Source organism: Sinocyclocheilus rhinocerous, unplaced genomic scaffold (assembly GCF_001515625.1).
Source record: "Sinocyclocheilus rhinocerous isolate Xijiao unplaced genomic scaffold, SAMN03320098_v1.1 scaffold1096, whole genome shotgun sequence".
Classification (NCBI taxonomy): domain Eukaryota; kingdom Metazoa; phylum Chordata; class Actinopteri; order Cypriniformes; family Cyprinidae; genus Sinocyclocheilus; species Sinocyclocheilus rhinocerous.
Genome location: NW_015629514.1, coordinates 21,826 through 35,005, shown reverse-complemented (window position 1 = coordinate 35,005; position 13,180 = coordinate 21,826). Strand labels below are relative to the sequence as shown.

At 34.4% G+C, this 13,180-nt stretch overlaps 3 protein-coding genes across 3 annotated transcripts in view; 1 reads left to right on the top strand and 2 right to left on the bottom strand.

Moving 5' to 3' along the window:
* Nucleotides 1-143: 143 nt before the first annotated feature.
* LOC107739045 (transmembrane protein 169) lies at nt 144-2,180 on the bottom strand. Its single transcript, XM_016551013.1, has 2 exons — nt 2,092-2,180; nt 144-782 (listed from the first exon to the last, which is right to left on the bottom strand). Exons 1-2 carry the CDS (start codon nt 2,178-2,180, stop codon nt 179-181), a joined length of 693 nt encoding a protein of 230 aa, XP_016406499.1. The 3' UTR covers nt 144-178.
* Nucleotides 2,181-3,263: 1,083 nt separating this feature from the next.
* Nucleotides 3,264-7,897, top strand: LOC107739044 (protein SIX6OS1). The gene is made up of 9 exons (XM_016551012.1): nt 3,264-3,436; nt 3,525-3,581; nt 3,689-3,815; nt 4,657-4,746; nt 6,667-6,875; nt 6,929-7,110; nt 7,200-7,241; nt 7,327-7,357; nt 7,713-7,897. The coding sequence occupies exons 1-9, from the start codon at nt 3,388-3,390 to the stop codon at nt 7,856-7,858; spliced, it is 933 nt and encodes a 310-aa protein (XP_016406498.1). The 5' UTR covers nt 3,264-3,387; the 3' UTR covers nt 7,859-7,897.
* Nucleotides 7,898-10,086: 2,189 nt separating this feature from the next.
* Nucleotides 10,087-13,180, bottom strand: part of LOC107739039 (ATP-dependent 6-phosphofructokinase, liver type-like) — a 10,423-nt gene continuing 7,329 nt past the window's right edge. Inside the window, exons 9-13 of the mRNA XM_016551008.1 lie at nt 12,526-12,637; nt 11,959-12,058; nt 11,609-11,714; nt 10,278-10,428; nt 10,087-10,246 (exon numbers count right to left, since the gene is read on the bottom strand). Coding sequence (XP_016406494.1) covers nt 10,281-10,428; nt 11,609-11,714; nt 11,959-12,058; nt 12,526-12,637 — 466 coding nt within the window. The 3' untranslated portion in view covers nt 10,087-10,246; nt 10,278-10,280. The remainder of the gene's footprint in view (nt 10,247-10,277; nt 10,429-11,608; nt 11,715-11,958; nt 12,059-12,525; nt 12,638-13,180) is intronic.

Below are 13,180 nucleotides of genomic sequence, written 5' to 3'. Positions count from 1 at the left end.
ACACACATATATATAATTAGAAAAATCATTCTTATTTTGTGAAAAAACTATGTGATGGAAAGTTCACATTTTTTTTTAACTCAGCATCATCAAATTAGCTAATACTAGGCATTTTTGGCAAATCAGCAGAAGATGCAGGGCTGTGTAACCAGTGGAGAAAATCTCGGATGATCTCCATTCACACCGAGGATGTTTGCAGTGACTTTCCCTGCAGACTCCCAGAAATGGTGTCCGAGTCCAGCAGCTCGACTACGCTGTACGGAGAACAGTCCTCCAATCCGAGCTTCCCACAAGCCCATCCGCAGAGACCCTTCTCCAGATCCCTGACCGACAGCCACCATTCGCTGAAGGCCCAGGACACCTGAACCACGGCCGAGTACAAGCCCAGCGACAGCGCCACGATGAGCCCGGGGTAGAAGATGATGAGGAACGGGCAGACTGTGATTTTATGGCAGAACGTCCGCTCCTCATTGTACACCAGGAAAATATTGTACCAAGTGAGAGTACCGTAGTAAAACGAGGTGATAAAGGACAGGACGAAGATGACGGGAGGGCAGGAGAGACTCCACAGGACGGCGTGGGGACCCTGAGAAAGCCCAAAACCGCACGAGCGGCTCAACCCCTCGTGAGCGTCGCATTCGGCATCCAGACGCTCCTTTGACCTGGCCATCTCTTGCAGCTCTCTCTCTGTGAGCGTGACGTGAATGTCCACCATCTGACCTTTCTTCTTTCCACGCGTGATGGTCCCGGTGAGCGCCACGTAGCAGCTGTCTGGAGGCAATAAGGTCAAGACATTTCATTTAAGATGAGACAGAATCCAGAGTGCTGTGTGGTTTTTTATGCATTCCCTATGTTAAGACAAAGACCATTAATATTCAGTAATATTACGGATTCAACTGCATTAACAACATTAACAGTTATTGAACTGAATTGAATCAACATTGAACTAAATTGAGCTGATTAATGTCATTATTGTCTTATACTTTACAACTGAAATTTAATCTGTTCCATTATTTTACGACATTAACGCTGTTATTTTTCTGTTTATTCATGTGAAGCTGCTTTGAAACCATCTGTGTTGTATAAAGCACTACAGAAATAAATCTGACTTAAAGGATTTCAGTCAAAGGCCTCATATCATGAAGAATCGAATTTTCCTTAATCTTTTAAGATAAGAGTTTTTGAGTATAACTTTTACATCACTTTCATAGCTCAAAACTTCTTCCCAATTTGCATCATCATTAAGGGTCAGAAAGAGGGAGGAAATTATGGTGAAAAATTTAAATATGTCTGTTTTTTTATGAAAAGGAAACTTTACTAACGTTAGACATGAGATTGCATGCTTAAAACTAAAATTAGAAATGTTTTGGAATTAATTAGAAAAGTTTAGGTTGAAGTACTTAAATTACTGAAACTGAAATAAAACAACATTTAAGCTAAATAGAAAAATAAAAACTAATGAAAATGACAAAGTCATAACAAAATTACTAATTAGAAATGTTGCATTGACAACCAACTGGAATAAAATAAGTTTAGGTTGAAGTATTAAAATGACTAAAACTGAAATAAAGATAAATTAAAGCTAAATATAAATATTTTTAAAAGCCAATATTTTTAAATGTTAAAATAGTTAACAATAACACAACAAACACATAACAATAAAACAAATCAAAACGAGCACATAACAAAATTACTAAAACTTAAACTGAAAATATAAAAATAAAAGCTAATTCAAAATATTAATAAATGGTTAAATTATATAAAAACACTGACATGTAGGTAACAATAGCTTTTGTGTAGCCAACAACACCCTTCCTTCCGTCCATTCAGCTCTATTGTCAGAGAAACAGACATACATGAGTATCAGAAGAGTGTGTTTTAATAAAACAGCATCTGAAACTGAATTTTAATATCTGAGATCACGGTTTATTTTGAATCAGTGCTCGGTAAAGCTTGAGCTCCATGCTGCAGGCGGAGGCTGTTTTCCTCTCAGCTGGGTTTAATCACACCCAAACCAGGATCTACTGTAACAAACGTCTTATTCACAACCACCAGAGGCTCCTGCTTAGTTCATAATAACTGCATTCTTACCTTCCAGTTGCAAATACATGAAAGAACAGCTGTGAAAACTCTTGCGATGAAACGCTCAGCTGGTTTTGATGCCCAACAGCAGCCGCCATGTAGATGCTCTTGGGCCACAATGACCGCAAGCCCCGCCCACTGAATCTGGAACGTCTGTCTCGTCCAATCAGATGACGATCAATCGAAGCCCCTCCCCCAGTTAAAGCAATGACACTCAGCGTCTGTATATTAAATATGCATTTATTTCTTTAAAATAATTAATTTTAATAAATAAATGCGCATTAAGTAAAATAATAAATTAGTGTAAATACAAAATTGCATATAATATGTTATTAATTAAATGTTTGATGTTACATGGTCAAATCTGCAGCTCCCCAAATCTTGAATTATTTATTCAGAAAACGACCTGTCACACGCCAGGGTAACCAAATACTTAATTTAATTTAATTAATTTTTAATGTTTTTTTATTTTTTTTATTTACCAAATACCATAATTATTATATATTAATTTAAATTAATACCATAATTATTATATATTATATTAAATATATTAAAAATAAATTTATTAGTAAGCTAAACTATTTTTTATTATGCATCAAATAATAAACAGTACAGAACAGATAGAACCTCTACAGGAAAATCAAAGGAAAAAACAAACATCACAACTTGTAAAGCTTCACATACAAAATTAAATACATACAGACAAATAACTAAAAATAAATAGATAAATAAAAAAAATAAAAAAATAAAAATAATAATAATAATAATAAACACATGTGCTGTATTGTACCTCCCAGAAAGCGATTGAGCTAGTTTTGGGTAACCTGGCAACCCTGATTCTGACTGACCACAAGGGTTGCCAGGTTTACACAACAAAACCCTAGTTTTGAGTAACCTGGCAACCCTGATTCTGACTTACCACAAGGGTTGCCAGGTTTTCACAACAAAACCCGCCCAATTGCTACTCAAAACTAGGCCAAAAACAGCTCAATCGCGTTCCGGGGGGGGGAATACACGTAAAATACACGTTTTTGTATTTATTTATTTATTTGTTTGTTTTAAAATTCGCTCGCAGACATGAAAAACAACCGGAGGCAACAGTGTTAAAATAGCCGTAATCCGCGTGAAAACCATGGACTTGGCAACACTCCGAATCTCCCGCAGTAACGGACGGCGTAACTGACGCGCACGGGCTCTGTTCAAAACACGTTAATCCACATTTGAGTTAAATAACATTTTAAGATTGAAAAATACATCTATTTACGTGATCCGTGTGGCATTTGTGAGTGTTTTATCAGGTTTTGAATGGAGGAGCAGACGGTAAATCAACTGGACAACCTGCTGCTTCAGTTAGGTGAGTGATGGCGCTTCATTTCATCATTTGTTTACATATTTTTTTACGTTTAACTTGATATGAACTGTATACTGTTATATATAAACAGGTATAGAAACTCGAGAACTCGCTCAGAAGAAGGATGACCTCAAACAGCAAATACAAAGTACGTTTGTAAAAGAGTGGAAACAACTTAGAAAGGATAAACATTCTGCTAATTGAAGAATCACTCACATTGAAATAACAACAAAATGTCATCATTTGTGTTTTTAGTTTGTGAGTCCAGCATTCAGGAGAAGAAGGATTACAGTGGCACAACTCACAAGATCATCAGCAAACTCAATGAGGAGATCCAGCACAAACAAAACACTTTGAGGTTTATCAAAGACAACTCTAAAAAGTACGGCAAAGTGTGTATTCTTAACCTCTTAAGACCCGGCAAAACATTTTAGGAAAAAATTAGTATTTTTTGATGTCATTACATTGTTTAGAGCATTAAAAAAATGTAAACATAAAAAAAATGATATTTCATTCATAAGTTATGCTACGTCCTTGGTAGAGGACATCGGGACTCAATTTATTTAAAAAAATAAAAAGACATGAATAAACATGCATAGGCAAAAACAATTGATTTTTTAAAAATCACCAATACTTTTTTAGTTTTAAGGATTTTTTTTTACCAAACTTTGTATAAAGATAATTCTCAACTATGTTATAACAGAATGATTTGATAAACCATTTTTCTTCATGCAAAATGTGTGAAAAATGGCCACAAACAGGTTTTCTCATTCTATATAATGTATCTATAAACTAAATCTAATTTGCATATTAATGTGTTTTTGGGGCAACATGTAATGAAAAAAGAAGTGTAATATTGAGAGTAATACTTGCTGAGATGTTGATTTATGGCACACAGTTTAAAAATTTGTCCGATTTAAATGACAATTACAAAATATTATCCTATTTCCATAAGAGTGTCACTAAATTAATATCAGACATATCTGAAGACCAAAGAGAGGGGGTGGTCATAGTGAAACATCCAAACATTTAGCATCTCTGAAAAGCCCTGAATGTGCTCTGTACAGGACATCCAGACTTAAAACTGTGGCATGTAACGTCTCAGAGAAATTCACTAAAATATGATGTCCTCATATGAGGATGCAGGGTCTCAGGAGGTTAAGCTCAAATATTAAAACTGAGTATAATATACTATAATATAAATACCACTGTTCTGATATCAGTCTCCAGCGAACAGGACATCTGCTGCTTCAGTACGAAAAGACGCTGGAAGCCGAGCTAGAGACGAGACAGGACAGCTATAATCAAGACATGTAGGTCCAGCCTGTAAAGCCTAAGAAATAATAGTCCGAAAAATCGTTCCTTTTAAAATGGAACAGCTTATTGAACCTTTAGACAAAATATGAAAAAGTCTGCATATGTGTTTGCTCTTGAGTATCATATTTGACACATCAGGATTTTATGGCTCATAATCAGAGCTGGGTAGTAACTGATTACATGTAATCTGGATTACGTAATCAGATTCCTTGTAATTAGATTAATTACATTTTAAAATACTCGTACTCAGACTACAGTTACTTTTTTTATTGATTACATATTATTCACACAATAGCAATACATTTTTCATAATTTATTGATTCTCCCTAATTCCTCTTTTTCATCTTTTAAATGTTCCTTTCTAAAATAGCCTACCGCTTGTATACATTCAGAAAGTCCAGTTTTGTGGACATTCACACAAAGACCAGTCACTAGTCAGGTGACTTCACAGCATTTGACCACTGGACTTACAAAAATCATTTTAGTTTTAAGAAGTGTTTTCTTAGCATTTCAACATTGCATCAACTACTGATGAACTCGTTAATTTTTTATTTGAATTATCAGAGGGTTATTTAATCATGTATTATTATGTCTTTGGAAGGCTTTTTTCTTTCAAACACATGATTAACGTTATTTCTTATTCACATGTAATGCAGGCATTCCCAAACTTTTTTGTCATCTGAACCTCTTTCACCTAATAGTTTTACTTGAAGTACCTCTGAGATTTTAAAATAATTATTTTAATAACTAAGTATCACATTTGCATGTTCACGGCTCTCTGACGTTGGTTAATGGTCACATGACATGCAGGTAAACAAATAAAATATATATTACAATTATATTTAATTTTACATTTTTATGATTTAATTAATTATTTGCTTTTCATTGAACTCACAAACCCCATGCAGTTCCCTCATGAACCCCAGTTTGGGAAACCTTGATGTAATAAAATGTTTAATGCACTTCATGTTGTAAATAACAACATTTAGGCTGTTCTTTTTCTTTTTCTATCAATATGCCACAAGATAATCCTATTTAAATCAATGTGATAAACGAGTTAGGTCAAAAGTAATCAAAAATTAGTCTGATTATATATATATTACCTAAAATGTGTAATGTAATGGATTACGTTACTGACTAGAATATTTGTCATGTAATTTGGAATCAGTAACGGATTACAATTTGTAAGTAATCTACCCAGCTCTGCTCATAATATAGTATGATATAGTGAGAATATGGAGGGAAAACGCCTTAATTTTATTCAGAGGCCCAAACTGAGCAAAAATATGCAATTTGGTGCAGTTGCTAAAATATTCATATGGCCAAAAATTAAGATGAAATTCTGATGCTTATAATATAAATCAATTAGATCTTTATAAAGGTATAGCAGATACTTACATAAAATGATATAAATATCAGTCATCACTCTATATCTCCAATAATGTACGATGATATTTAAATGCTTAGTTTGATGATTAAAGCTCTGTAGTTTCAAAACATATAATGCAATGCAATACGATGATTGAGAGATGAACAAATAAACGTCTGATGATCATATTTGAGACCCCAAGACGTAAAGTCAACATTTTAACATGATTATTCTAAAAAGTGTAGTATCAAGTAAATGTACGTTGCTTGAGTCCAGTAAATGTTCATCTTGAAATATTACTACTAATTCTTACTTTACTTCATATAAATCAGTAAAGATTTCACAGCAAAAAGACACGTGACGCACGAGATTTGTACAATTAAACTTGTTTGTGCCAAACAAGTATAATTAATCAGACAGCAGTAGGCATGTAGTAGATGGTGTGCAACAGGTTTTTCAGCAATCATAGAAATTATAGGCCTTAGAAAAGCATGTATCAAATTAAATACAGTAGGTTTATAGGGTTAAAGATGCTTGGTCTTTGAAGGAAAATCTTCCAGGAGAGAATGGAGAGCTACAGGAACGTGTTTCAGCAGTATAAGGATCGATACTGTCAGAACTCACTGGCCCAAAAACTGCTGAAGATTCAAGCTGAGAAAGAGGAAATCGAGAGGAGAATCAGAGCAACGGAAGAACAGATACTGGAAAAAGAGAGAGAACTGATGGCAGCACTGGGTAATTCACCTGTTTTCAAGTGCATCCAAAAAACACATAATTTATGTTTAAGTGCACTATTTCTATTAATACAGATCTAAGAGAAAGTACTAGTTTGAGACCGATAACTGTTGGATCTGTTAGCAACAGTCCCAGTTCCTCACCTGGACGGCAGGAGATCTCAGACACCAAGTCGCCCGCTTTTGTCTTCTCCATGAATTCTGGTCCAAGCACACCTGCGTTCTCTAAGCTGGGCTGTGATTTTGCAGCAGAAGAGGTGAACTTCAGCAGCTGGAAGACTGGCACATGCATTGATTCATCAAAGAGTTTCATCATTTCATCTGTGTGTGTGTTTGTGTGTTGTAGGCATCTCCATTTACCTTCACACGCTCCTATTTCAGCGACAAGGTATTTCTGGAGGAGCATTGATGTTTGTGCTTAATGGCTGAACGTTTTAAATGACTGAAATCTGATTTTGTGTTTCTGGTAAAAGAAGTCACCAGGATCAGCACCCAAGTTCTCAGGTGAAGTATGAACATGAGTAATATCTAACATCCAAACCTGTCAAGAACACAGCCACACTCTCAGAAAAAAAAGGTACAAAAGCTTTCATTGGGGCGGTACCTTTTCAAAATGTACACCTCAAAGGGTCCATAATGGAACATATCTGTACCTAAAGTGTACATATTAGTATCTAAAAGGTACAAAACTGTACTTTTTGAAACGGTACCACCGGTGACAGCTTTTGTACCTGTTTTCCTGAGGACACATTGCACACCAAACACAGAGAAAAATATAAAAAATATATTTTGCCTGAACAAGATTAAACCTATTTTTATGCACATTTTCACCCATTAATACGGTTTGTTTCTCTGCAAGGTTTCCTGTTCGATGAAGCCGAGAGTCGTCAAGAGGAGTTTTCCTTCTCGTTTGGGACGGAGAGCCCTCGGCAGAACTCTTCCACACAGGACACGGCAGGATCTGCGGATTCATTTCCATTTTCATTCAGCTTTGGAAAAATGTAACTTCATTAACATAAATTTCCACCTTACAGCTGTACTTCAGAAATGTGTTCAAATGTCTGTTAAAGTTTCATTTTATATTCTAGATTTGTCATTTCGTTCTAATTTGTTTCGCTCAGCATATGATTCACAATATCTTATTTACAGATGTAATTTTAATATATGTGTATACTAAAATACATGCATTATAGTTAATAGAAAATTAGAGGAATATTAGTTTCATGAATGTTCTTATTAAATGTATTTGGTGCTATATAAATGAAAACAATACTTAACAAAATTGACTTTAAAGTTCAAAAAGTCTTTATATTTGTCTTCCTGCTACTTACAACAAAGCAAAGTATTTTAAATATATCTTTTTATTATATATTTTTCTTAAATGACAGGACAGTCCTTTTAATATGACATCCGGCTGCATCATTACATTCATTTTACATGTAGTTTTTATGGCTTACATTTATAGACAGAAACACTACTGTTAATGAATAACTCACTGCACACTTAGAGAGATGTCAGCAAGACAATCTCAGAATGGTTGAGAGTAATACAATGTAAAAAGGCCAATATGCAACGCTGCTAAAGATGGAAGTTTGAAATGCTCTGAGGTGAAAATCACAAAAGTTGCATAAAGCACAGCCACTGTTTTAAGGCTGTATTTTAGGATATAGCCTGAACACCTATAGTTAGTCAAGCTATAATATGTTTTACTTTTCGCATTCAAGTTAGAACAATCTATGTTTATGTAACTGCCTTAAAATAACCAGTCTAAGCAGTTTATGCAACCGGCCACACCAGGCCATATTTCACCCCAAAAGCAGAAGAAAAATGATGTTTTGCAAAAAGAAAATTAAGCTATAATTATTGCATTGTGACATTATTTTCCTGATAATTAAACATCTTTCAGGCTTCCATATAATATAGAGTATTCAATACTGGAGAAGTAAAACATGCTGCACTAGTATTATCTATTGCTTTACACTAATCACACTGCATAGGCACACAATATAACAGTCACGTTACTGAAGCTCACAACTACAGGATACATGTTCAAACATTTAACAATCAAAGCACCAGGTTCATAATCATAATCACCACCTGTGCTTCATCACGATACATCAAACCATTTCCCTTATGGAAAGCTGCTGAAATAAAGATCTGGCAGAGTATAACAGTGAATTCTATAGAAACTTTTGAGTTGTTGAATTATCTACTAACAGCAGCAGTTTTAGTATAAAGTATAACACGGTGTTTTCACTGGTAGTGACTGGTGTTGCATTGCACCATGAAAGAAAATGCTAAATGTACTTTGCATTAGTTGTTTTGGAACAGCAATACAATTTGACACTGACATCGTGCATAAACACAATACAGTAAAATTGTGAAATATTATTAGAATTTAAAATAACTATTTTCTATGTGAATATATTTTGAACTGTAATTTATTTCTGTGATCAAAGCTGAATTTTCAGCATCATTACTCCAGTCTTCAGTGTCACATGATCTTCAGAAATCATTCTAATATGCTGATTTGCTGCTCGAGAAACATTTATGATTATTATCAATGTTGAAAACAGCTTCATATTTTTATGAAAATTGTGATACACTACCATTCAAAAGCATGGCCTAAGTATGATTCAAAAATAATAAATGCTGTACTTTTGAACTTTCTATTCATCAAAGAATCCTAAAAAAAACAAACGTGTCACGGTTTCTACAAAAATATGAAGCAGCACAACTGTTTTCAACATTGATAATAATCAGAAATTTTTCTTGAGCAGCAAATCAGCATATTAGAATGATTTCTGAAGATCATGTGACACTGAAGACTGGAGTAATGATGCTGAAAATACAGCTTTGATCACAGCAATAAATTATATTTTACTATTTTCACAGTGCTCACAGGGAAAATGTTCTATGGTGCTGAATATTGGGATCGTAACACCTAGTCCTATCATGCAAACTTTACAGTATTTTTCATCAAATAAATGCAGCCTTGGTGAGCAGAAGTGACTTCTTTCAAAAACATTTGAAAATCTTAATAATTTCAAACTTCTGGCCCCCAGTATATATATATATATGGTTAGAAACAATGTGAGTTTAATTGAAGACCAGACACATCAGAAGCTGGATTTGATGAAACGGTCCAAATACATAGCGATCTATTCACACATACGATATTTGCAAACAAAATAATTTGTCAACTTATCAGGAAACCGTTCTATTATAACAGGAGTGATCTAGTTTTGACGCTGCATGAGTTCAGCGTAAACATGGTGCAAATGCAGGACTCGAATGCATCATGTTTAGGCACAAATCTGGAGTTTTAGCCTCCTTTACTCACTAAAGGATCAGGCGTTTACCCGTTTTAACGGAGGAGTGGCAGTTTGGTGTGTTTGCAGAAGGATGGCGCTAGCAGTGTCTGGTTTTAGAAGCCAGTGTCTATGCTGAGAGAGCGGCGGGTCACGTGTTCGATCTCTCCCGTCACGTACTCGTTGAAGGGCGTCTGATACTTGGCCAACATCTTCAGCATGAGTCTGAAGTTCAGCCACCACTGCGTCTTGGGCATCCGGTGTCTGCAGGGCGAGAGGAACGCTTTACTGATAGCAGTTTGTCCTGTCATTATGTGTGTGTAAAGTATGTCATATGACGGAGCCTGCTATTACTGTTTGTAAAATACATTGAGAACTGGAAAAGCACTATAGAAAGTGGTATTATTATTAGTAGTAGCAAATTGATTGAATTTCTTCAACAGAATAAAACAGCTTTTTCTTCATCTCATAAGAATGTGCATCATTTTTTACTTGAAATAATAAACTATAACTTAAATAAAATTATATATGTATATATAAACTTATTTTATGTGAGCTACTTGTCAAGGCAACATTTCTCATTATCATTCAGTTTAACTCAAAGTATTAATAACTAAAACTTAATAAAAAAATACTATATAGATATTTAAAAAACTAATAAAAATGACAAAAACATACAACAAAATTACTAAAAGTTACTCAAATTAAAGTGAAAGCAGAAAATATAAAATCTATTTCAAAATATAAAAAACTATAATTATATATTTATTTTTAATTATAATATTATAATTATAAAAAATATAATAGTACATAAATGATACTAAAATAAACAAATTTTTTATGAGGAAAAAGTTTAGTATATCTTTGCTTAAATCAATCTAATAAAAAATAATACTATGTAGACGCATTTAAAAGTAACTAATAAAATTGACAAAAATACTAAAATTACTAAAACGTTCAAATTACAGTGAAAGCAGAAAATATAAAAATAAAATCTAATTCAAAATTTTAACAAAAATATAAATGATACTAAAATTACAGTTATTTTTTTTATAAGGAAAATTTTTTTTTAAGATGAGTACATCTTTGCTTGAAAATTATGATATTATTGGTTGATATTAACTGGTTGTGGAAGTAGTATGTAGTATGTGTGTAGTATGCACAGTAAAAAAATCTAACAAAATAAGCTGTACAGCTACTGTTTATATCATATAGTTTAGTATATCTTGCATAAAATATCTACTTTGTTCTTTTTTTTCTCTACTATATTCTATTTTCACATATTTCTTGACAGCTTATTATATTCTATTACTTATACTGTGTGTGTATTTCCTTAAAACGTTATTGTTTCTGTTTGTTATTGCACATTATATCACACATATGTAAGATGTATGTGACCAATAAAGAACTGTGTGTTCTGTGTGTAATTGTTAGAGTCACTCACTCAAAGTCCGTCTGGTCCTTCAGCTCAGTGATGGGACTGAAGGTCAGAACCTTCTTGTACAGGCCGACCACACAGGCTGTGTCCGGGGTGTTCACAAACACACGACCTGCAGACACAAACACTGGCTTTATTCACACTTCATCTGCTGCTGCACAGTTTCAGGGAATTCATTCTGTCGTGCGACTAAATCCCATTGGCTTCAGCAGGAAAACAACAGTGCTGTGACCGATAAACTCGAGCCTCTCCATTACAGTGATTTCAGATCATTAAACTTGTCACCTGATGTGAATTTAAATTCTGAAGGATTTACGTAGTTATATTTAGTTTTTAGCATGCAAACGTCGTCTCACCTTGTCTAAAACTGTCGGTCATCTTCTCTGTCAGCCACTGCACGGCTCGAACGCCCAGTTTAGTGCCATAGTTTCGGTCAAAGGGTGTTGGTACTCCACCCTATTAATATCAGAAAAACAACATCAAAAATTTACACTATTATAACCAATGTATGTTTAGAGATGAAACTCAAATCGAAACTTTGCTTTGATTGTTATCAGATATTTGATGCACTAAAGTTTTTTGAATACCTCATGATTATGAATACCGGTTTAGTTGCAAGAAATAAAATATAATGAAACGAATCAGACTTTTTACGCCCAGTATTTGTGTGTGTGTTGTGTATTTTAATGCTTATAAGAGTATCAAGAGTATGTAGTTTAGCAATATGTGTGCAATAAGTCAGGTGATGAAGATCAGGTGATTTTAGAGGATGATTTACAAGTTGCACAGAGACTTGCACAGTTGCACAGAGACTTTCAGTGAGGATGCTCCCTTATGAAGTAGAAATCATGGGAGCTCAGTAGGTTTTGGATCCGAGTCAAAAGTTGTTCAAATGAGTTCAGTGATAAAGCATGAGTCTGTACCTGCTGCAGGTGTCCCAGGACATTGACCCTGCAGTCGAAGACGCCTTTCCCCTCGGCGGAGTAGAGCTTATGGATGAAATCAGTGGTGTAGTGCACATGACATTTCTCATTCCTGTAAACAGGGCAATTTTACATTTACAGTCTCATTAAACTGCTAAATCTCAAGCATAAAGTCACAAAATAAAGGAATAGTTCAACCAAAAAATAAAATCTACAGAAAAAGTAGACGAGTTTGTTTCTTCATCAGATTTGGAGAAATGTAGCATTGCATCACTTGTTCACCATTGGAGTGAATGGGTGCCGTCAGAATGAGAGTCCAAACAGCTGATAAAAACATAACAATAATCCACAAGTAATCCACACCACTCCACTCCATCAGTTAACATCTGGAGAAGACAAAAGCTGCGTGTTTGAGAAACAAATCCATCATTAAGACATTTTTAACTTTAAACAGTTGCTTCTGGCTAAAATATGAGTTCATAATAACGCTTCCTCCAGTGAAAAAGTGCATCTCCTGTTGTCTCTCACATCAAAATCCAGCCACATATTTGTTTAGAGCTGTTTTGGCTTGTAAACGGTGCTTGATCTGTGCAGATTTCTCTCCTGATTCAGACCAGACCACTTTTTCACTGGAGGAAGTGTTATTATGGATTAT

What these genes read in the sequence shown, in the direction of transcription:
- LOC107739045 (XM_016551013.1), bottom strand. Translation starts at nt 2,180, where the DNA reads ATGGCGGCTGCTGTTGGGCATCAAAACCAGCTGAGCGTTTCATCGCAA. An exon ending in CATGTATTTGCAACTGGAAG is followed by an intron (nt 783 to 2,091) that starts GTAAGAATGCAG and finishes TGTCTTGACCTT; the next exon opens with ATTGCCTCCAGACAGCTGCT.
- LOC107739044 (XM_016551012.1), top strand. Translation starts at nt 3,388, where the DNA reads ATGGAGGAGCAGACGGTAAATCAACTGGACAACCTGCTGCTTCAGTTA. An exon ending in ATCAAAGACAACTCTAAAAA is followed by an intron (nt 3,816 to 4,656) that starts GTACGGCAAAGT and finishes TTCTGATATCAG; the next exon opens with TCTCCAGCGAACAGGACATC. An exon ending in GTGATTTTGCAGCAGAAGAG is followed by an intron (nt 7,111 to 7,199) that starts GTGAACTTCAGC and finishes TGTGTGTTGTAG; the next exon opens with GCATCTCCATTTACCTTCAC.